Below are 24,958 nucleotides of genomic sequence, written 5' to 3' on the forward strand. Positions count from 1 at the left end.
ATGCAACATATCAAGAGTTTTTAATGTTTAAAAACCAATAGTAAATTCACACACAGCAAGATCCGGAGATGAGGGGGTCAGATATGAAGAGAGACTAAACAGACTGGGTCTGTACTCGTTGGAGTTTAGAAGGCTGAGGGGGGATCTTATAGAGACGTATAAGATAATGAAAGGGATGGATAGGGTAGAGGTAGAGAGATCCTTCCAGCTCAGAAAGGACAGCAGGACTAGAGGGCACAGCCTCAAGATAAGGGGGGGGACAGTTTAGAACGAAGTTGAGGAGGAACTTCTTCACTCAAAGGGTGGTGAATCTTTGGAATTCTCTGCCCGTTGAAGTGTGGAGGCTACCTTGTTAAATATATTTAAGTCACGGGTAGATAGGTTTTTGACAGACAAGGGAATTAAGGGTTATGGGGAGAAAGCGGGAAAGTGGAACTGAGCCACTTCAGATCAGCCATGATCTTATTGAATGGCGGGGCAGGCTCGAAGGGCTAGATGGCCTACTCCTGCTCCTATTTCTTAGGTTCTTATCCCATAACCATATGGATCACCATTGCTAAGTTCCAGTTCCTTTCCCCACATAAAAATGGTCTCTGTTCATATCCCTATCTGCACCTTAGGTGAGCGACACCTCTGGGATTTGGCAAGTTCCTGGTGGCAGTGAGGATGCAACTGGAAGGCATGTTACACAGTTCCATTCAAAGTCTATCAATGTAGAAAGGGAGACAGTGGCATAGTGGTACTATCTCTGCGGAGTAATTCTGAGGGTAGGCAAATTTCTCAAGATATAAATTCAAATCCAATTACAAAATGTTTTAAAATGCAATTGCAATTTTGAATTTAAAGCTCTTTTCTGTAATTGCAGTCATAGCTAGGGTGTAGAGAAAGATCGACTTAATGCAAGGTAAGACCATTCAAAAGTCTGATGGCAGCAGGGAAGAAGTTGTTCTCGAGTTGTTTGGTCGTGATCTCAGACTTCTGTATCTTTCTCCCGACGGAAGAAGGTGGAAGGGAGAATGTCCAAGATGCTTAATTATGCTGGTTACTTTACTGAGGCAGGGAAAATGTAGACAGAGTCAATGGATAGGAGGTTGGTTTGTGTGATGGATTGGGCTACATTAACAACCTGTTGGTAGTTCTTTTTGTTAGGGCTCCTTGATGTCACACTTGGTCAAATGCTCCCTTGATGTTAAGGGCTGTCACTCTCCCCTCACCTCTGGACTTCAGCTCCTTTGTTCATGTCAATGTTGATAGCTGTATAGGAGATTCAGGCTTTTTTATATTACAAGGTGCTTGATACCTTTTGCATTGTTAATTTTCTTTGATGAGGGCATCACTGGTAAGGCCAATGTTGACGGGCCATTCCTAATTTTCTTTGAGAAAGTGGTGGTGATGCGCCTTCTTGAGCCATTGCAGTCCACATTGTGACTCACATTGTTGTTAGAAAGGTATTTCAGGTTTTGGATTCAGGGTAAGTGTACCATAGTGGTAATATTACCAGATTAATATCCCAGAGATTTATCCATGATCTGAAGGCGTGAGTTCAAACCTCACCAAGGCAGCTGGGCATTTTAAATTCAATTAATAACACTGAAATAAGATGCTAATCTCATTAATAACGATCATGAAACCATCAGATTGCCATAGAAGCCAATCTGGATCGCTAATGTCCTGCAGGGAAGGAAATCTGTTATTCTTACTCAGTTTGGCCAAACTTATTCTTTTTGATCAATTCATAAATTCAAATACCATGCAAATACAGATGCAAATTGTGAAGTTTTCCAGCATGCTAATGACATTCACGTCATTATCTGTCTTACTTTCCAGTGCTCCAGTCACAGACCCACCACCGTGTGAGTGACACCCAAGGGCCCTCCGAGATGACCTAAGAGGCCACTCAGTTACTTTAAACTCACAACACCAGGTTAAAATCCAGCAGGTTTATTTGGTAGCACGAGCTTTCAAAGCGCTGCTCCTTCACAGCCTTATTTTATTATTTATTTCTTAGTCACAAGGAAGGATTACATTAACACTGCAATGAAGTTACTGTGAAATTCCCTTAGTTGCCACACTCAGTTTGGGTCAATGCACCCTAACCAGCACGTCTTTCAGAGTATGGGAGGAAACCAGAGCACCCAGAGGTGGTGTTGGACTTTAACCTGGTGTTGTGAGACTTCTTACTGTGCCCACCTCAGTCCAACACTGGTATGTCCACATCATTACTTCAAAACTGCTACAGGAAAGTTATACTTGCCGGATAACACATGACATTGGTTTAATTTTCAAAGACAGTAGTAACAGAACTCAGCGAGCCCCTGCCTTGCAATTTGACACTGCTTCTTGACTAACTGTTAATCCAACAACATTACTGTTCCAGACGATAGGGGAGGAATAATCTGGGCAGTAAGGGATGTCATCCTGTAAAAGTGGAACTTGCAACACTTACACGTAATTGGGGTGGATGGCATGCGCCATATCGGAGCTGATCATGAACGATTTGGGTATGGCTTCCTCAAACGCCGTCAGATTTTGGCTACTGGAAGACAGGCGACGAAGAACTAATTCTGTTAGGGAGGACCCTGCGCCATGGGCACTCTCACTGCCAACCTTAACAGCCAGAGGTGAAGGAGGGAGGAAAAAGAACAAGATTAGAACTTTGATTCAAAACACAATTGTACTGGAAGGATTCCAGTTTCTTCGGAACACAGGGATAGGAGCAGGCCTGTCAGCTGCTCACACTTGTCCCACAGTTCAATAAAAGACTGGCTTAAGGTGCATTTTAAAGACCCAAAGACTTTGTTGCTTCTGGGAAGAGCAGAGAGATTTGGAACTGATAGGACTCTAATGAGAGAAGGTGATTTTATAATTGACACAAGAACATAAGAAATAGGAGCAGGAGTAGGCCAACTAGCCCTTCGAGCCTGCCCTGCCATTCAATAAGATCATGGCTGATCTGTCGTGGCTCAGTTCCACATTCCCGCCCTCTCCCCATAACCCTTAATCCCCTCTCTTATCAAAAACCCATCAACCCGCATCTTAAAAATATTTAGCGATGTAGCCTCCACCACTTCAACGGGCAGAGAATTCCAGAGATTCACCACCCTTTGAGTGAAGAAGTTCCTCCTCAACTCCGTTCTAAACCGCACCCCCTTTATCTTGAGGCTGTGCCCCCTAGTCCTACTATCCTTTCTGAGCGGGAAGAGTCTCTCCACCTCTATCCTATCCATCCCATTCATCATCTTATACGTCTCAATGAGATCTCCCCTCATTCTTCTAAACTCTAACGAGTACAAGCCTAGTTTATTCAGCCTCTCCTCATAGCTCAACCCCCTCAACTCCGGTATCAGCCTAGTAAACCTCCTCTGCACTCCCTCCAAGGCCAAAATATCCTTGCGTAAGTACGGCGCCCAAAACTGCACACAGTACTCCAGCTGCGGCCTCACCAATGTCCTATACAGCCGCAGCAAGACCTCCCTACTTTTATATTCAATCCCCCTTGCGATGACGGCCAGCATCCCATTCGCCTTCCTGGCCACCTGCTGCACCTGCAAGCTGGGTTTTTGCGACTCATGCACAAGGACCCCGAGGTCCCTCTGCACCATCGCCTGCTGCAGTTTTTCGCCACGTAAGTAATAGTCCTTCCTACCATTATTCCTACCAAAGTGGACCACCTCGCACTTGCCAACATTAAATTCCATTTGCCATTTCCTGGCCCATTCGCCCAGCCTGTCTAGATCCTTCTGTAGACTCTGACCACCCTCCGCACAATTTGCCTTTCTACCAATTTTGGTGTCATCAGCAAATTTCGACACCCTACACTCGGTTCCCTCCTCCAGATCATCTATATAAATGGTAAATAGCTGAGGCCCCAGCACTGACCCCTGGGGCACTCCACTAGTCACCATCCGCCAATCCGAATAGCACCCATTGACCCCCACTCTCTGCCTCCTATTTGACAACCAATCCTCTATCCACACTAACACCCTACCCCCAACTCCATGCCCCCTGACCTTCTGCAATAACCTCTTGTGAGGTACCTTGTCAAACGCCTGACAAAGTTCTGCTAGTCCAAAGCTAGTCCTTCCACAGTCCAAAGATGCGCAGGTTAGATGAACTGGCCATGGTAAATTGCCCCTTAGTGGCAGGGGGACTAGTGAGGGGGATAGAACCTGCGTGGGATTGTGCTCAGTGCAGACCTTATGGGCCGAATGGCCTCCTTCTGCACTGCAGGGATTCTATGATTCGAGTCTGAAAGCTCCAGCTGGATGGTGGGTGTCCTGCAAATTCCACCAGCAGTGAGAATCCGAGGATTGTCTGAAATGCCTGGGATAAAGTCCTCTGACAAGTGACACCCATGGTTCAGGGGGTAGTTGCAGTGATCGCAGCCGTAGGTTCAACCCCCAGCCTGGAGACTTGAGCACAAAGTCTTGTTTGACACTTCCACTGTAATACTGAGGGTGTGCTGCACTGTCAGAGGTGCCATCTTGCAGATGAGATGTTAAACTGATGTCCTTCCTGCCCTCTCAGGAGTTGAACAGCTGATTTTTTCTGGTATCGTGACTTAATATTTTATCCCTCAACAAACATCACTATAACAGATTCTCTAGGCATTTACTTTTTTGCTAGTTTTGGGATCCTGTTGTTTGTAAAATTGGCTGTCGCACTTCAGAAAGCTGTTATATTAAGGCAAGCTCATCCTTCTTTACTCAGGGCAGGCAATGAGATGGCTAGGTGATCTGGTGTTGGTTGAGAAATAAATGTTGGTTGGAACATTGGGGAGAACTCCCTTGTTTTGCTTTAAAAAGAGTAACTTGGGATCTTTTAAATCCACCTTGGACAGTGGATAGCACCTTGCTATAAAGTTTCATCCTGAAAAAGGCACCTCGGGCAGTGCAGCACTCCCTAAGTACTGCATACCTAAGTTGAGCCCAGATTGTGGGATTTGAACCCACAACTTTCTAACTCAGAGGTGAGAGTGCTGCTCACTGAACCACAGCTGACATCACTAGTACGTGGCACAGAATGATCCCAGCAGCATGAGTTCAATCCCCATACTGGCTGTGGTAATTCATGGAGGTTTGCCTCCTCACCTTGCCCCATGTTGATTCTCCTCAAGGTACACAGTGCAATGTCTCTCTCTCTAATGGGGAGAGATATCTGTGGTATTTCATGGACTACGGCTAATTACTTTAGCACAAGTGACGAGTGGGTCTTTGAAATTTATTAATTTTACATGGCCACTACACACACAAGCAGGACGTTCAATCCAAATGCTTCATGCTGCTGTTACACTCAATGCAAACCTTCTACCACCCCCATTCATCTCAGCCTATCCTTCTATTTCTTCTAGCCTCATGTGTTTATCTAGTGTCCCCTTAACTGTATCTCTGTAATTCACCTCAACCATTCTCTGTGTTGGTGAATCCACCTTCTCACCACTCTCCAGGTAAAGACATTCTTCCTGAATTCCCCATTGGGCTTATTAGTGACAATCCTGTATCAATGGCCACTGCTTCCAGCCTTATCCACAAGTTGGAACATCTCAGTGCCTACCCAATGAAATCTTCTTACCTCCTCATTGTCAAACAGCGTAACCATTCGGATATTGAGGTCTTCCGCCAAAGTCCCTTCTTCCTTGCATGATTCGATTAGACCCTGCGGAGGACACAGGAAGGGGTCTGACTGTTAAGGCATTAAAACAGAGTGGAAATGTCATGCGCCACTTTGCTTCAGCAGGTAGGTGAGTGTGGGCCAGGGTCTCAGTCCTTTCACTCAGGTCTCTGTCATGTCAGCTGTGGCTCAATGCTAGCGCCTGAATCCACAAACTTCTGATTGAGAGGCGGAAGCGCTGCCCACTCGGCCATGGCTGGGGGTTGAGTCAGTTTAATGTCAGGCAGATGGGAAAACTACTGGAGACCATTAAGATAAAAGCAAAATACTGCAGATTCTGGAATCTGAAACAAAACCAGAAAACGCTGGAAAATCTCAGCAGGTCTGACAGCGTCTGTGGGGAGAGAATAGAGCCAACTTTGAGTCTGGGATAGCCCTTCATCAAAGGTCTGACGAAAGGTCATCCAGACTCAAAACTTTGGCTCAATTCTCTCTCCACAGATGCTGTCAGACCTGCTGAGATTATCCAGCGTTTTCTGTTTTTGTACTGGAGACCATTGTCAAGGACAAAATTAATTCTCACTTATATAGCGCCCTTGAGTAGTAAATTCACAGAAATATTTTGAAATAAAATTTGGCATTGAGCAGATACGAAGACAGATGACCAAAAATTTGGTCAAAGAGATGGGTTTGAAGGAGGAATGAGGGGAGAGAGGCTGAGAAATGTAGCGGGGGGGAGGAATTTCAGAGATCAGGATCCAGGCAACTGAAGGCCACCGATGGTGAGATGACGGAAGTGGATAAGGTGCTAAAGACCAGAGTTAAAAATATAGTTTATTTATTAGTGTCACACATCTGCTTACATTAACACTGCAATGAAGTTACAGTGAAAATCCTCTAGTTGCTACACTCTGGCATCTGTTCGGGTACACTGAGGGAGTATTTAGCATGGCCGGTGCATCTAACCAGCACGTCTTTCAGACTGTGGGAGAAAACTGGAGCACGGGGAGAACATGCAGACACGGGGAGAACATGCAGACTCCACACAGTCACCCAAGTCGGGAATCAAAGCTGGGCCCCTGGTGCTGTGAGGCAGCAGTGCCAACCACTGTGCCATGAGTTGGAGAAATGCAGAGATTTCAGAGGATTGGAGGGGATTACAGTCATAGGGGAGAGACGATAGAGCGGTTTAAAAGCAAGGATGAGAATTTTAAAATCGAGGCGTCGCCAGACTGGGAATCAGTGTAGGTCATCAAGCACAAGGTCAATGGGTGAATATAGTTCATGGTGAGAGTCAGGTTATAAGGACTGTAGTCAAAGTAAAAGTAACATGGAGGGGCAGTACACAAGCAGCCTAAACAGTGACTGAAAAGAAGAACGCTAAATCAACAGAAACACCATGTCTGGCTATACATTACTAATGACTATTATGGGATATTTGAACATAAGAACATAAGAAATAGGAGCAGGAGTAGGCCATCTAGCCCTTCGAGCCTGCCCCGCCATTCAATAAGATCATGGCTGATCTGAAGTGGATCAGTTCCACTTTCCCGCTTTCTCCCCATAACCCTTAATCCCCTTGCCTACCAAAAACCTATATACCCGCGTCTTAAATATATTTAGCGAGGTAGCCTTCACCACTTCAACGGGCAGAGAATTCTAGAGATTCACCATCCTTTGAATGAAGAAGTTCCTCCTCAACTCCGTTCTAAACTGCACACCACCACACACACCCCGCCCCCCCCACCCCCACCCCCACCTTATCTTGAGGCTGTGCCCTGTAGGCCTGCTGTCCTTTCTGAGCGGGAAGAACCTCTCCACCTCTACCCTATCCATCCCCTTCATCATCTTATATGTCTCAATAAGATCCCCCCTCATCCTTCTAAACTCTAACGAGTACAAGCCCAGTCTATTCAGTCTCTCTTCATAGTTCAACCCCCTCATCGCCGGTATCAGTGAACCTAGTAAACCTCCTCTGCACTCCCTCCAAGACCAAAATATCCTTGTGCAAGTGCGGCGACCAAAACTGCACACAGTACTCCAGCTGCGGCCTCACTAGTGCCCTGCAACAATTAGAATGCACTTGACATTGGTTGAGTGGCCACCAATAACTTACACAGTGTTTTAACACAGTAAAATGTCTGTGCTGTAACATTACTAAAGAAAACATTTCACCAAACCACAAGAGCAGATAGCAAGACAAATGACCAAAAGCTTGGTCAAAGAAATGATTCCCTTAAAGGAGGGGAGAGATAGCGTGCAGACGTTTCTGGGGGTGAATTCTGGAACTGTGTCCCGTTTCCTCACTGCTTGCTATCAGCATCAAACGGAGCCGGGGCGAGTTGATGGTTGTTAAGGGACATTACCTGCAGAGCACAGTAGCAGCTGTGTAGATTATCCAAACGCGGGGCAAATATAAATTCCTTGAAAGCGCCGCCCAGAGCCTACACAAAGGAGAGCAGGGAACTGAATGAGGCACAATAAAAACAGCAGAATCAACACCACACCCAACATCTCAAAAGGCAAAGCACTTATCTTTGCATCGCACGCAACACACACACCAACACAGTGATCAATCCAGTCACTAAAAAAATAGTCAAAGTAACATTTCACTGCCTTGCAATGTATTGTGGAGTAAAAAGTGATGTTAATACTTCACCACGAACCACTGACGCTTTCGCTCTCATCACTGTTATTTCTGTTATTCATTCACAGGCATGTGGGCGTCAGTGGCAAGGCCAACATTTATTAGCCAACCCCTTAAGAAGGCGACAGTGAATAAATTGAAGGCAATTTCAGAGAGCGGTTAAGAATTGCTGCAGGACTGGATGGGGCAAGGATGGCAGATTGCCTTCCCCCCAAGGATATCAGTGAAGCAGATGGGTTTTTAATGACAATTTGGCAGTTTCATGGTCACCATTACGAGACAAGCTTTTTTTCATTCCAGGTTTATTTAAGTAATGGAATTTAATTTCTCCAGTTGCTGTGGCGGGATGTGAACTCATGTCTCTGGATACCCAGCCCTGGCCTCTAGTTTCTGGTCCAGTAACAAAAATATACTCCTATAAACAGCCGCTCAATGCTTTTATTTCAGATTTCTAGTATCTGTGACATTTTGGCCTCGTCTCAGTCTCTGACCCTTCCCAACACACTCGCAAAACCTGAGACCATAAACTGATTCCCAAACCACAGCTCACATATTACCTGAACTGATCAAAAAGGTAGGAGAGGTTTGGAACTCTCTCCTGCTTGGTAATTGATGCTAGATCAATGCTTGTTATTAAATATATGATCATGTGATGTTGTTACCCATTGGGACATTATGGGACAATGGCAGCTACGCAGAGTTCGGTCTCAGGTGAATAATGATTTCCAATCCAGTGGAACAGACTCGAGGATCCAAATGGCCTTCTGTTCCTATCAACTGACATCTGTTAAACAAGGTCAGATGTTATGGACATGACAGAACTTTCATTTACGTGGCACCTTTCCCGATCTCAGGATGCCCCATAGTTCTTCACAACCAGTAAAATGTCTGTTATTCATGTCATGAACTGAATTCAGCAGCCAATGTAACTCAGTGAGCACTCAAACACAGGAAGCTGATGATGAGTTAATCTGTATATTTTTTAGGTGTTGGGCAGGAGAGCAGGGAGACCTCCTTCTGCAATTCTGTAATTTTAAATCCAGGGCCACTGGTTACTGACCCTCTTACCAGAGAACCATAGAATCCTTACAGTGCAGAAGAGGCCCATCGAGTCTGCACCGACCTTCTGAAAGAGCACCCCACCAACGTCCAAACCTCCCACCCTAAACCTGTAGCCCTGGGTATTGATCAGGGCCAATCCACCCAACCTCCACATCTTTGGACACTAAGGGGCAGTTTACCAAGGCCAATCCATCTAACCTGCACATCTTTGGACTGTGGGAGGAAACTGGAGCAGCCAGAGGAAACCCACACAGACACGAGGAGACCATGCAAATGCCGCACAGTCACCTGAGGCCAGGATTGAACCCGGGTCCCTAGCGCTATAAGGCAGCAGCATGAACCACTGTGCTCCCTTGTTGCCCTGGTAGAAAAGACACATTGCATAAAACAGCAACAAGAACACGCACTGGTGTACACCCACGTGAACCCACAAGCAAGTTAGGAACACAAAGAAGCCATTCATTCACACTTCTGTTTGCTGCTATTTTAGACATTTAACATTTCAACTGCACATCAGGCCGATAACAACCCCTTTCCTCTGCCCCATTTCCTGAATATGCTGCCTCCTGCTGGAGTACAGTTCCACAGGACAATGCCTGTTCCTTGGCACTCATCCTTCCACATGTAAGGATGAGCAGCGAGGCCACCGGAGCCTGGATGGCATCATAGCGGAGCCTGATCACCTTCTCGGCCAATATCACAAGTTAGCACACAGCAACCAGGAGCAGGAACACTGGTACCGCAGGTGAGGCACTAAACCCAGACCCACCCAGCTCTGAACAGTTGTAAAAGATTCCATTATTCCTCAACTAACATCATGGTGTGGAGTTGCCGGCATTAGATCGGGGTAGGCACAGTAAGTAATCTCAGAACACCAGGTTAAAGTCCAATAGGTTTATTTGGTAGCATGAACTTTCAGAGCACTGCCCCTTCATCAGGTGAGTGATGAAGGTGCAATGCTCTGAAAGCTCGCGCTGCCAAATAAACCTGTTGGACTTTAACCTGATGTTGTGAGACTACTTACCATGAACACAGATTATCTGGGTCCATACTGTCGGTGGGAGCTTGCTGTGTGTAAATCTGCTACTGTGATTCCCACATTGTAACATGACTACACTTCAAAAGCACTTCACTAAACGTTAATTGCTTTGGGTCCCGAGGTGATGAAAGGTGCTACATAAACGCAAGTCATTCCGTTTTTGTTTCATCTTATACACTATAGTTAAGAAAGCCCACCAACGCCTCTACTTTTTCAGAAGACTAAGGAAATTTGGCATGCCAACTATGAGTCTCGCTAACTTTTACAGATGCACCATAGGAAGCATTCTTTCTGACTGTATCATAGCTTGGTATGGCTCTTGCTCTGTCCAAGATTGCAAGAAACTACAAAGGGTCGTGAATGAAGTCCAGTCCATCATGCAAACCCATCTACACTTCCCACTGCCTTGGAAAAGCAGCCAACATAAGTAAGGATCCCACACACCCCGGATATTCTCTCTTCCACCTCCTTCCATTGGGAAAATAGTACAAAATTCTGAGGTCATGTACCAACCGACTCAAGAACAGCTTCTTCCCTGCTGCTGTCAGACTTCTGAATGGACCTACCTCGCATTAAGTTAATCTTTCTGTACACCCTAGCTATGATTGTAACACTACATTCCGCACTCTTTTGTTTCCTTCTCTATGAACGGTATGCCCTGTTTGTATAGCACGCAAGAAACAATACTTATCACTGCATACTGACAATAATAAATCAAATCAAATCAAAATCAAATCTTGATTGGAATGGCACTGGTTCCACATTTGGGACTGGACTTATCAACCAAATCACACTTAACTACAGCCTCCAATTGGTACACTCCTTGGAGCCACTTCACAGGGAGATAAAGAGAGACTTACCGCGGGCTGTGTATCGGCCAGACACAGTTCAAAGTCTATAATGTTGTCCGCATTCATCCCTAGCTGCGTACAAAGCAGGTTTAACAGGACAGTGTGGTGTTTCTCTGACTGTGGATTAAAGCAAATGAATAAAAACTCAGTAAGAGCTAGAGGGGAAAAAAAAATAAAAGTACCTTTCATTATCGGAAAAGACAAGGAAAACATTTTAGTTTTGAAGAAACACTTGCAAGGGCAGTCTGATGGAGGCAAGGGGAAAGAATTTCATTCCAACAATCTGGTCGGGACCTGAATCATCTCACAACAGGTGGATTCGACTACGCCTTTATCTAAATGCAGTCAGTACAGACAGCCATTCAGCCCTTCAGATCCATGCTGGTTCCCTGTGGAGCAATTTGGTCACTCCCATTCTTCTACTCTGGCCCCATGAGTTTATTTCCCTCACTTGCCCATTTGATTTCCTTTCAAATTAACCTACCATTGTGGACATCCAGCTCCTGATCACACTCTGTGTAAAAGATCTGGAACCTGCAGCTTACGACAGTGGTTGAAGGTGATGAATGCTTTCGTAAGGGAATTGGATGGAAACTGAGGAAAATAAACTGGCAGGACTATGGGGATAGAGTGGGGGAATGGGAGTGACTGGAGTATTCTACAGAGACAGTTGTGCATTTCAAAAATCTTCTATTTCAAATTTCCGACACACGCAGTTTCTCTTCCCTCATCTCTAACCATTGCTTCTTGGTCATGTGTTATTCTGCAAGACAGTCATGGCCTTTCAATGATAAACCTATTTTGCAATGAAAGTACAACATTATTACACTGGTGCCCAAGGGGTGTATTTGCTTTTGAAATAATAACAGACAGGTTGATTTACCATTTGACTAGCGTCGCAGGCATTTCCAGTCGATTTCACTCCCAGTTCTAGTTGATCCTGTACAGCCGTAGCTATGATCGGAACCCTTGAAAGATACGTACAGTTAGCATTCAGCATAGCCACCAGTGGGATTTCAGAAAAAATCCAAAACACATACTTGCAGACTGCGGGTGTAATTGACAAACAAAGTTCGATAGAGATATCTGCCAGACTATAGATTTTCAGAGGAAGAACGGGAAGGTCACATAGACCTTGGAAAGTAAGTGAATAAATGGGGTAGAAGAATGGGGGGGGGTGGGGATATGGTATAGACGCACCAGTCATTACAAGTGGTGATGCAGGTTAATGTCATTCACAAACAAAGCACTAGGATCCATAGCTAGAGGTATAGAATTGAAATGCAGAGAAGTTACCCGTAACTCATGTCTAACCTTGGTTAAAACACACATGAATTAATGTGCATAGTTCTGGTCCTCTTATAAAAAAGGTAGAAAGGCATTCTACTGAAGGTGCAAAAAAAAACTGGCTGCAATGATAGGGGAACTTTGTCTAATGAGAAAGGTTGAATAGGTTTGTGCTCTCGCTCTAGAAAAGAGATGACTGAAGGGTGATCTGATAGAGGTGTTTAAAATGATGAAAAGGGTTTGATAAGAGTATTGTTTCAACTCGTGAGGAAGTCCAAAACATTACATTAATTCAAGAAATAATTCAGGAGAAATATCTTCACTCAGAGGTTGAGGGATAAACGTTGGCCAGCATACTGGGAGAACTCCACTTTGAAATAGCTGGAAGAGCATAATAGAATTCAGCCCCTCGAACCTGCCCCGACAGTCAATAAGATCAGGGCTGATCTGACTGTGCCCCACACTCCACTTTACTGCCCGCCTCCTGTAACCCTCGACTCACTTCTCAACCAAAAATCCTTCCAATTCAACCTTGAACAAATTCAACACCCAACCTCCACTAATCTCTGCGGAAGAGAATTTCAAACACTTAATGACCCTCTGTGAGAAGAAATTCCTCCCCATCTAAAATGGGCCTGCTGGTTCTAGATTCCAACCAGCCAGCGCCATCCTCCATCCACCCCTCCTTCGAGGGGAACATCCTCTCAGCACCGACTCTGATCCCTCACCTATTGTGACTATGGGAGTTATTATTTCCCCAAGCATGAGCACTAGGGAGCCTACCAATTCATCCAAAAGTTCAGTGGGTGTGTAGAATAAAAGCAGTGAGCCCTTAGCGCTACAGTGAAGCCTTGGCTTCAAAGTCTCCAAAGTGCAACTTGCACCAGTGGTTCCGAGTAGGAATGTAAATTTTATTATTCTTTCACGGGATGTGGGTGACGCTGGCTGGGCCAGTATTTGTTGCCTATCCCATTTAAGAATCAGCCACATTGCTGTGGCTCTGGAATCACATGTAGGCCAGGCCAAGTAAGGACAGCAGATTTCCTTCTCTAAAGGACATTAGTGAACCAGGTGGATTTTTCCAACAATCAGCACTGGTGTCATGGTCATTAGTAGATTCTTAATTCCAGTTTTTACAGGATTTAAACTTCACCATCTGCTGTGGTGGGATTGGAACCCAGGTCCCCAAAGCATTAGCCTGGGTGTCTGGATCGCTAATCCAGTGACAATGCTACTCTGCCACCGTCAGTTGAGGCAAGGGGGTGAAGAGTCACTCAGCACATTACAAAGGCTGCCAACTGTGCCAGCTTACAGGTGAGTCTCCTTGTTGGGTCCAAAGTTGTCGTTCATCTCTCTCTGCAGGTGGATGGCCAGGTGAGGGATACGAAGGACCGGGTCAACAATGTTGATCAGACGATGCTCCAGTTTGTCTCCGTTCTAGAAGCAGAAGAGAAGCAGAGATCTAAAGCGACTAAAAATTGCACGCATCTGAATGACATTGCAATGGCTGCACTAAGATAGAGATAGATGGAAGAACAACAACCTGCATTCACATCATGTCTTTAACCTATTGAAGGTGCTTCACAGAGTTTCACTCCTTGCCAACAGAAGGAGATAATGGGACAAGTGACCAAATGGTTGGTCAATGGGGTGGGTTTTAAAGAATATGAGGTCGAGGGTTTAGGAAGGGAATTCCAGACTTCGGGGCCTTGGCAGTAGATGATATATCCACCACTGATGGAGCAATGGAAAGTGGGAATGTGTAAGACGCCAGAAGTGGAGGAGTACGGAGATCTTGGATGGTTTTAGGGCTGGAGGGTTTTACATAGAGGGGGAGAAAGATTATGGATGTTTTTGAAAACCAGAATGAGAATTCAAAAGTTGCGATGCTGCTGGAACTAGGAGCCAGTGCGGCCAACAAACTTGACTTACCTTTACCAGAACCCTGCCGGCCACCGTGAGGTCACGGTCGAACCAGGTGTTCCAGATTCCACCACCGTAACACTCCACCCCAACCTGCAGGTAACCCACCTGCGTCTTCTTTGACCTGAGCTTCACCTGGTCACAGAGAGAAATTCAACACAATAATAACACAAAAGAATGAATGAATCATAGAATGCCTACAGTGCAGAAGAAGGCCATTCGGCCCATTGAGTCTGCACCAACCACAATCCCACCCAGGCCTTAGTCCCATAACTCCACGTATTTACCCTGCTAATCCCTTGCACTAGGGTCAATTTAGCAAGGCCAATCAACCTAACCCAGAGATCTTTGGATTGTGGGAGGAAACCGGAGCACCTGGAGGAAACCCATGCAGATATGGGGAGAATGTGCAGACTCTGCACAGACAGTGACCTGAGGCTAGAATTGAACCTGGGTCCCTGGCACTGAGAGGCAGCAACACTAACCACCGTACTGCCCCAATTCTCCCAAACCCACCCACCAGTGCACCAGGTAGACTGCAGTGGTTCAGGAATGGAGCCCATCACCAACTTCTCAAGGGCAGTTAGGGATGGGCAACACTTGCTAGCCTTGCCAGTAAAGCCCACATCCTGTGAACAAACATAAAAATACCCATGCACATACACTGGGCAGAAATTAGAATCAAATGTGACACCAAGTTGGCAATCATATTGGCTTAATCTCTGAAAGAGCCAAATGGACTCAAAACTTTAAGCTTGTTTCTCTCTCTCTCCAGGTGCTGCCAGACTTGCTGAGTTTTCTTGCATCTTTTGTTTATGACTTCAATTTTCCAGCATCTACGGGATTTTGCTTTTATAAAATTGGTTACGAACAGATCAGCCATGATCTTATAAAATGGCGGAGCAAGTTGGAGAGACTGAATGGCCAAATCTTAGCTGTTTGTTTGAATGTTCCCATGCCTGTTGTCAGGGAGAGGGATTAAGGTAGTGAATGGAATTTGGAGCAGGGACTGAAAAGGGTCGCTTCAATCCTTCTAATATTTAACTGGAAGATACGTCTACCCATCCAGTACTGAGTATCAGATAAGTAGTCTGATGATTCAGCACTAGTGAAGGAGCCCAGAGAGGTCTTGGTGAACTGGGTGTCACTAGTGTGCGTGTGAAAACCAATGTTGTGGTTCATGTGGCCAAGAGAAAGCCTGTAAAACTAGGAAGTGGGGGGTGGGGGTGTGGTGGGGGGGCAAGGATAGATCCTTGGAGAACACTAAAGGGAAAAAAGTCATTGCAAGTGATTCTCTGGTTGTGACTGAATACTTAAGAATGGAAACAATGTAAATTGGAATTAAAATCTGTTGGTTTTAAGGGATCAGACCTCTAAGGTGGGGGTAAGTTTGCATCCCACAGGCAGCATTCAGGAAACCTTCCACACTATCCAAGCCTCATCATACCTGACCCAGGAGTAATCAACACCAACACTGGTTGCAAAAAGTGGAATGAATTATTCCATTCCCATTAGTGATATCCCCCACTGTGATAAACTCAAAACCATTAAGAGAAGGGAAAATGTAGAAAGAGGAAACAGAGTGAAGGGGAAAATGAACAGAAAGAAGGGAATTAAAGAAACCTTTGCTTCCACTATTATAGAAGAGTGCAGCAAACAGAAGGCCATTTGGCCCATGCAGAGTCTTTGAAAGAGCGAGCCACATCCCTGTTCCTTCCACATTAGGTGTGTGAATTTTTTCCAAAACAAAATCGTCCAGTGGTACAGAACAGGAATAATAGCTGGAAACACGAGTCTTTTCATCTGGAACTCATCAGGACAAACACAAGAATGCCAAATTTCAAACAAAAGCAACAATTTCTACCACAGGAGAAAAGCTGACTGGTTGTTAGGTTGACTCTGGACGAGGAGCTGCCACGGAGAAAGAGTTACAGGCTCCCCAAACTCCCAGGTAAGCTGCAAGCTTTAAAACCTCGAGCGCGTAAGGGTGGCTCATTTACACTTACATCTGTAGGCAACAACCCATCCTCTGCAAATGGAACATGGTGTTCAGGCCTTCTTCATGGCAGTTAGCATCCTTTTCTCCAGTAGTATGAACTGTTGGGTTTGTTTGAAATTTGACACTGGTCCTGATGATTGCAAGGCCAACATGTGAAGCTGAGACCACAGTCAGATCAGTTATTATCAGACTACTTATCCAACACATCCTTCCTCAGATCCTGTTGAGTGGCAGGGCAAGCTCGAAGGGCTAAATGGTTTAGTCCTGCTTTAAAGTCTGATTTTCAGCAACTTTTTTTTTCATTTCAATTCCCTTTCTCACCCCCAACTGTACGAGACTGATTTGTTGTGGACTACCCAAAACATAACGCCAGAAGACACAGGAGCATAATTAGGCCACTCGACCCATTGAGTCTGCTCCACCATTCAATCATGGCTTTTCTTTCTCATTCCCATTCTCCTACCTTTTCCCCATAACCCCTGATTCCCTTATTAGTCAAGAACCTCTCTATCTCTGTCTTAAAGACACTCAATGACCTGGCCTCCACAGCCTTCTGTGGCAAAGAGTTCCACAGGTTCACTACACTCTGGTTGAAGAAATTCCTTCTCATCTCTGTTTTAAAGGATCATCCCTTTTGCCTGAGGTTGTGCCCTCTGGTTCTAATTTTTTCCTATTAGTGGTAACATCCTCTCCACGTCCACTCTATCCAGGCCTCGTAGCATCCTGTAAGTTTCAGTAAGATCCGCTCCCCCCATACTTCTAAACTCCAATGAGTACAGACCAAGAGTCCTTAACCGTTCCTCATATGACAAGCTCTTCATTCCAGGGATCATTCCTGTAAACCTCCTCTGGACCCTTTTCAAGGCCAGAATATCCTGCTGTAGATATGGGGCTCAAAACTGCTCACAATACTCCAAATAGGGTCTGACCAGAGCCTTATACAGTCTCAGAAATACATCCCTGCTCTTGTATTCTAGCCCTCTCGACATGAATGCTAACACTGCATTTGCCTTCTTAACTGCCTATTGAAACAGCATGTTAACCTCAAGAGAATCTTGAACAATGACTGCCAAGTCCCTTTGTGCTCGATTTTCTAAGCATTTCCCCATTTAGAAAATGGTCTATGCCTCCATTCCTCCTTCCAAAGTGCATAACTTCACACTTTTTCAGATTGTATTCCATCTGCCACTTCTTTGCCCACTCTCTTAACCTGTCCAAATCCTTCTGCAGCCCCCCTGCTTCCTCATTACTACCTGTCCCTCTACATATCTTTGTATCACCTGCAAACTTAGCAACAGTGCCTTCAATTCTTTCCTCCAAGTCATTAATGTATATTGTGAAAAGTTGTGGTCCCAGCACTGACCCTGAGGCACACCATGAGTCACCAACTGCCATCCTGAGAAAGACCCCTTTATTCCCACTCTCTGCCTTCTGCCAGTCAACCAATCCATGACTTCTGCCAGTCAACCAAGATGCCAGGATCTTACTGTTAACACCACAGGCACTTATTTAACAGTCTCCTATGCGGCACCTTGTCAAAGCCTTCTGGAAATCTAAATAAATCACGTCCATTGGTTCTCCTTTATCGAACTTCCTTGTTAGCTCCTCAAAGAACTCAAACAGATTTGTCAGACATGACCTCCCCTTGAAGCCATGCTGACTCAGTCCTATTTTATCAAGTACTCCACAATCTCATCTTTAATAATGAACTCTAAAATCTTACCAACATGAAACAACAACCAGTTCTCTTCTGACTGTGGAATCTCAGCACCCATTTTCCAGCTGTACCTTTGCCCCAAATTGTCAGTCAGATATGAGAAAATGTCTTGTATGAGATGTCTCCTTGTTATATTGCCCATTAGCACCAATCTCTTCCTGTCAGAGATCAAGAGTTCACGGAGCAGGGTGAATGAAATTTGCTCTTGATTTGATTTATTATTGTTGCAGGTATTAGTATACAGTAAAAAGTATTGTTTATCTCGCTATACAAAGCATGCCGTTCATAGAGAATGAAAGGAGAGCACAGAAGGTAGTGTTATAGTTATAGCTAGGGTATAGAGAAAGGTCAACTTAATGAGGTAGGTCCATTCAAAAGTCTGACAGCAGCAGGGAAGAAGCTGTTCTTGAGTTGGTTGTACTCAATCTGATTCCCATCTCTATGATATTCACCTACCCTCCTAGCAGAACCAGACCACAGCGGTTGATATTCCAGACTCACCCGTAGGCAGGGACTGTCCGTATGAGCTCCAATCATGCTGAATCCATTCCCTGGTTTGTACTTGCCCCCCACTGCAAAGGCAATTATTGTAGAGTAGTTCCTCGTCATGTAATACTGTTGAAAGCAAAGGGAATTAAATATGGCTCAGTCAACATTCAGCAGATTGTGCTTGACACACATTCTTTGATGTGACTACACTGCTTAGGCCTCAGCTGGAGTATTGTACACAATTCTGGACATGGCACTTTAGAAAGAACATCAAAGTCAGAGTTAGGATAAGGGGAGACTGACTATGGACGGCACGGTGGCACAGTGGTTAGCACTGCTGCTCCACAGCACCAGGGACCTGAGCTCAATTCCTGGCTTGGGTCACTGTCTGTGTGGAGTTTGCACGTTCTCCCCGTGTCTGTGCGGATTTCCTCCGGGTACTCCGGTTTCCTGCCACAGTCTGAAAGACGTGCTGGTTAGGTGCGCTGACCCGAACAGGCGCTGGAATGTGGCGAACGTAGGGGAATTTCACAGCAACTTCATTACAGTGTTATTTGTGACTAATAAATAAACTTTACTTTATTCTCCTTAGGCAGCATGGTGACACAGTGGTTAGCACTGCTGCGTCATAGCGCCAGGGACCCGAGTTCGATTCCCAGCTTGAGTCTCTGTCTGTGCAGAGTTTCCATGTTCTCCTTCTGTCAGTGTGGGTTTCCTCTGGGTGCTCCAGTTTCCTTCCACAGTCTGAAAGACGTGCTGGTTAGGTGCATTGTCCATGCTAAATTCTCCCTCAGTGTACCCAAATAGCTGCCGGAGTGTGGCGATTAGGGTATTTTCACATTGCAATGTTTATGTAAATCTGCTTGCAATGAACTAAAAATGAACTTAAAAAGAAGATTCTGGGAGAATTAAAAGGGGGTGTACGAAATCACGAATACTGGATGGTGTTGAGCTTCTGGGGTGTTTTTCGAGCTGCATTATCCAGACAAGTGGCGCGTATATACCATCACACTCCTGACCTGTGCCTCATAGTGCCAGAGAACTGTGATCTCCAAGTTGTAAGGCTAATATTCTAACTGCTTTTAGTGGAAATCCCCGAGCAACTGACTGCCTTTGCTTCACTGTCCATGCTCCCCCCACTGCCCCTCACCTTGCTGGCGGGTTTCAGATCCCAATGATCGATCTCCTTCAGTTCCTGGAAACCGGCAGAACAAAGTCGCCTTTTGCACTCGTCAACAACTACAACAAGAAAGCACAAACTGGTTACCCACCCATAATCAGGTTGTTTCACTAAAAAAAAACACCAACCAGTGACGAAGGGTCATCCAGACTCCAAACGTTGGAGTGAGAATAGAGCCACAGATGCTGTCACACCTTCTGAGTTTCTCCAGCATTTTCTGCTTTTGTTTCAGATCTGCAGTATTTTGCTTTTATCTACCTAGTGTGATAGGCACTTAATCATTCAGACCAGCAAGATCTCCGATCTGGAAATGCTGGGTCATTAGAAACAAGAGGAGATCGTCTAGTCCCTCAAGGCGCCCTCATTCAGTGAGATGATGGCTAATCTGCACCTCAGACCCATCTACTCTCCTTTACATCACATTGCTTCAAGCATCAATTGTCCTCAGCATCCATGGCTTTTTTGGTGAGAGAGAATTAGACATCCACACCTAATCCACTCTTTCCTCTCCTCACTACTGAATGGCCTGGCTCTGATTTTACGATTATAGAAGCTTTTTCTTAATTCCCCCATCAGAGCAAGCAGTTTCTCCATGTATATTTCATCAGACAGCACGGTGGCACAGTGGTTAGCACTACTGCCTCACAGCGCCAAGGACATGGGTTCAATTCCCAGCTTGGGTCACTGTGTAGACTTTCCACATTCTCCCCGTGTCTGCGTGGGTTTCCTCCGCTGCTCCGGTTTCCTCCCACAGTCTGAAAGACCTTCCTCCTTAACTGAAGCACTCTCAACAGGAACCTGGTTAGAATAAAATTGTGTGATTTTGCTTTAAAAACATAAGAACATAAGAAATAGGAGCAGGAGTAGGCCATCTAGCCCTTCGAGCCTGCCCCGCCATTCAATAAGATCATGGCTGATCTGTCGTGGCTCAGTTCCACATTCCCGCCCTCTCCCCATAACCCTTAATCCCCTCGCCTATCAAAAACCCATCAACCCGCGTCTTAAAAATATTTAGCGAGGCAGCCTCCACCACTTCAACGGGCAGAGAATTCCAGAGATTCACCACCCTTTGAGTGAAGAAGTTCCTCCTCAACTCTGTTCTAAACCGCCCCCCCTTTATCTTGAGGCTGTGTCCCCTAGTCCTACTGTCCTTTCTGAGCGGGAAGAGTCTCTCCACCTCTATCCTATCCATCCCATTCATCATCTTATATGTCTCAATGAGATCTCCCCTCATTTAATTGTAAGTTGATCTTTGGTGCTAAATCTACAATTCAGTATCAGAAAGGTCCATCTGCAGGGCTCAAAGTGTTCCTTTTCAATGCTCTTATTAAGATTTTCTCGAGTGTTCAGAGTATTATCACTTGATGAAGGAGCAACGCTCCGAAAGCTCGTGCTACCAAATAAACCTGTTGGGACTTTAACCTGGCATTGAGACTACTTACTGAGTCTGAAAGATACGCTGGTTAGGTGCACTGGCCGTGCTAAATTCTCTCAGTATACCCAAACAGGTGCCAGAATGTGGCGACTAGGGGATTTTTCACAGTAACTTCATTGCCGCGTTAATGTAAGCCTACTTGTGATGCTAATAAATAAATTTTAAACTAGAAAGGTACTGTTAGAATTCACATTTCACTCTCTTTGTACTTATGAAACACTTGCTTCTAGCCCAGCAACATTTTGGTTTTAAAATTCTCACCCTCTGTCAAACCCTCAGATCTTTTCCATGATCCTTGGACAGCGTGGGTAAGGCTCCTTGCCCACCTATACGTGAGCCGAGGGCAACAAGACTGAGCCGTGTAATCATGGATGTGTAAGCGTGCAAATATCAGATCCACTGTTCAGGACATGAGTTGATATCTGTGTTTTACCCCCCGGCAGTGAGTGCTGTCTGGTCCCAAGCAGAATGTCAGCGGATTTATTGAATACTAAATTCATCATTTGTCATGGTGAGATTTTTTTAACCTCTTGTCTCTGGGTTCCTAGTTCAGCACCACAATCACCTGTTTCGTTTTATTCTTTCAAGAAATGGGGGCATTACTGGCAAGGCCAGCATTTATTGCCCATCCCTAACTGCCCTTGAGAAGGTGGTGGTGAGCTGCCTTCCTGAACTGCTGCAATCCATGTGGGATAGGTATAAGGATATGATGCAAAGATGAGAATTTTAAAATGGGAGGTGTTATCTGCTTGAATCGTAGAATCCTACAGTGCAGAAGGAGGCCATTTGGCCCATCAATTCTGCACTGACCACAATCCTACCCAGGCCCTATTCCCACAACCCCACATATTTGCCCTGCTAATCCTTCAACACTAAAGCCAATTTAGCATGGCCAATCAACCTAATCCACACATATTCGGACTGTGGGAGGAAACCAGAGCACCCGGAGGAAACCCACGCAGACGGGGGGTGGGGGGGGCAGACAGTGACCCGAGGCCGGAATTGAACCCATGTCCCTGCTACCGTGAGGCAGCAGTGCCAACCACTGTGCCACCATGCCCGGAAGATCATTTCAGGTTAACAAGCACTGAGGCGATCGGTGAAGGGTGTTTGGTGTGAGCTAGAATGCCGGCAGAGTTACAGTAAGAACGGTACAGCCCAGGAGGTTATTCAGCCCTGAGTCTGTGCTTGCCCTTTTGAAGAACAAACCAGAGTCCAGCTGCACTGTTCTTTCCCCATGCTCTGCATTTTTTTTTTCTTCAAGTATTTATCCAATTACCTTTTAAAAGTTACTCCTGAGCTTGTATCCACCACACTATCTGGCATTGCATTCCAAATCCTAACCACTAGTCATGTAAAAATAGATTTCCTGCATGCCGCCTCTGGCCGCTTTGTTGGATCACCTTAGGGATGAAGGTGGGAGGTACAGGATGGGATATCTGCTGGATAAACAAGCCAAGTAAGAAGTCTCACAACACCAGGTTAAAGTCCAACAGGTTTATTTGGTAGTAAATGCCACTAGCTTTCAGGGCTCTGCCCCTTTGTCAGGTTAGTGGAGCGTTCTGATCATAAATAGAGTTCTGATCATATAAAGGCACACACAGTTTACAGAATACAGATTAGAATGCAAGTCTTCAGTTTTTTTAAAGACTCGCATTCTAATCAGTATTCTGTAAACTGTGCGTGCCTTTATATGATCAGAACACTCCACTAACCTGACAAAGGGGCAGAGCCCTGAAAGCTAGTGGCATTTACTACCAAATAAACCTGTTGGACTTTAACCTGGTGTTGTGAGACTTCTTACTCTGTTTACCCCAGTCCAATGCCTGCATCTCCACATCATAAACGAAGCCAACATAGGATTCTAGTCTCTGGGAAAGCTGCAGAACCACATGGAAATTATGCTGAATCCAACACTGAGTTTTGTGCTGAGCACTGTGCAAATCAACTGTTATCACAGGATTCAACCTTGCAGGGTGTACTTCAGACCTCTGATTTTATGGTTATAGTCATAAATTAGATGGCATTAGCACTGTGTCAGAAGGCTGTGCGTTCAGGTCCCAATGCTGAGCCTTGAACATGCACTGTAAACCAAATGTTCCCAATGACAGGACTGGGGGTGATGTGCAGTTTGACAAAGTAAGAAGTCTGAGAACACCAGGGGCAGCAGATCACAGAATCTTTACTGTGAAGGAGCCCATTCGGTTCAACGAGTCTGGCTCTCACAAAGGGCATTCTACCGAGTCCCACTCCCGTGTCTCAGCCCCGTTACCACTTTTCTGATAGCAATCCAATTCTCAAAAACCTCGATCGAACCTGTCCCCACCACCCTCTCAGACAAGTTTGTTCCAGAGTCCAACCGCCCTCTGAATGAAGATATTTCCTCACATCATTTCTACTCCTTTTGCCCATTATTTTGATTCTGTGCTCACAAGTTCTTGATGTATGACTGAGTGGGAACAATTTCTCAGTATTTACCCTGTCCATACCTCTCAGGATCTTGAAGGGACAGAATGATGGCACAGTGGTTAGTGCTGCTGCCTCTCAGTGCCAGGAACCTGGGTTCAATTCCCGGCTTGGGTCAGTGTGGAGTTTGCACTTTCTCCTGTTTGTGTGGGTTTCCTGCCACAGTCCGAAAGACACACTGTTTAGGTACACTGGCCATGCTGAATTCTCCCTGGAGATACGCGAACAGGGACCGGGGTGTGGTTACCAGGGGATTTTCACAGTAACTTCATTGCAGTGTTAATGCAAGCCTATTTGTGACACTAATAAATAAACCTTAAACTTTAGGTGCACTGCTCATTCGGATGGCCAGCACAAAAACAATGGGTCAAATGGCCTCCTGTGCTGTAAGATTTCAGCAATTTGGCCTGTAAAACGTACAGAGTGGATGAGGAACATGATCCTCTTTCTAAAGCTCACTCACCCACTGATACGGCACTGCTTCCCAGGCAATAAGAAGGCATCTGGGTGAAGGACACTGTGAAGGTGCCAAGTGCCTGGGGAACTTTACCAGAAGGGGTGAGGGAGGGTAAAATCAGCACTTCAGAAGGGTGAAAAACAGACAGCGAATTAAGACCTAAATCTGAATGGTCCATAAATGCCCCCTGATGTCCTTGCAGCTTTTAGTAAGTCCTGAGAGGCTGCAGCCAAGCCTGTGAATGGATTGCTACATAATCTGGACTCTGCAAGAGACAGCTTCAAAATACTCTGTAATAAGCACGATTTGAAAGGAACAGACTTTAATGGAGCAATCGGTCATAAAATGAACTCAATTAAGTTGCTTCCACAGAAGCCTTAGCTTTAATGGGATGTACAGTCCTTTGAAGAGCTCTTGATGTGCTGCATTTTCCAGCAGCTGGATACAATTTTAAGGGACCGGCAATCAACATGAAAAGCCAGTATCTGGCCGCAGTTCCGTCAGGGAATAGAGAGGAGGTGCACACTGCTGCTGTCATTACCCTGTAAACGGACAGGGCAATCTTGTTACACTGGTGTGCTTAGTACCACAGAGCAATAAGAAAAGCAGCTGAGCACATTTCAAGGAGATGCTGCTTCTGATCCAATAAAAGGCATTTGCCATTTTCTCCCCTTGTCTCTCTGGAAGGTGCTAACACCCTACTAGATGTACAATTCCACGGGCACTGCTCACCATCATTTTGTCACGACAAGTGGCAATTCTTCCCGTGTGAGATTACACAGTGGCAACTAGCGGG

The 24,958-nt window shown here is 45.4% G+C and overlaps 1 protein-coding gene across 1 annotated transcript in view; it reads right to left on the reverse strand.

Moving 5' to 3' along the window:
- The window catches only part of dnpep (aspartyl aminopeptidase), a 46,172-nt gene that overhangs the window by 9,857 nt on the left and 11,357 nt on the right, over positions 1–24,958 (reverse strand). The window contains exons 3-11 of the mRNA XM_080199565.1: positions 19,775–19,863; positions 18,637–18,750; positions 14,429–14,554; positions 13,809–13,933; positions 12,093–12,177; positions 11,219–11,326; positions 7,977–8,054; positions 5,572–5,655; positions 2,447–2,607 (exon numbers count right to left, since the gene is read on the reverse strand). Of these exons, the coding sequence (XP_080055691.1) occupies positions 2,447–2,607; positions 5,572–5,655; positions 7,977–8,054; positions 11,219–11,326; positions 12,093–12,177; positions 13,809–13,933; positions 14,429–14,554; positions 18,637–18,750; positions 19,775–19,863 (970 nt within the window). The remainder of the gene's footprint in view (positions 1–2,446; positions 2,608–5,571; positions 5,656–7,976; positions 8,055–11,218; positions 11,327–12,092; positions 12,178–13,808; positions 13,934–14,428; positions 14,555–18,636; positions 18,751–19,774; positions 19,864–24,958) is intronic.

Source organism: Carcharhinus amblyrhynchos, chromosome 11 (genome assembly GCF_965287045.1).
Source record: "Carcharhinus amblyrhynchos chromosome 11, sCarAmb.v2.hapA, whole genome shotgun sequence".
In the NCBI taxonomy this organism is placed as follows: domain Eukaryota; kingdom Metazoa; phylum Chordata; class Chondrichthyes; order Carcharhiniformes; family Carcharhinidae; genus Carcharhinus; species Carcharhinus amblyrhynchos.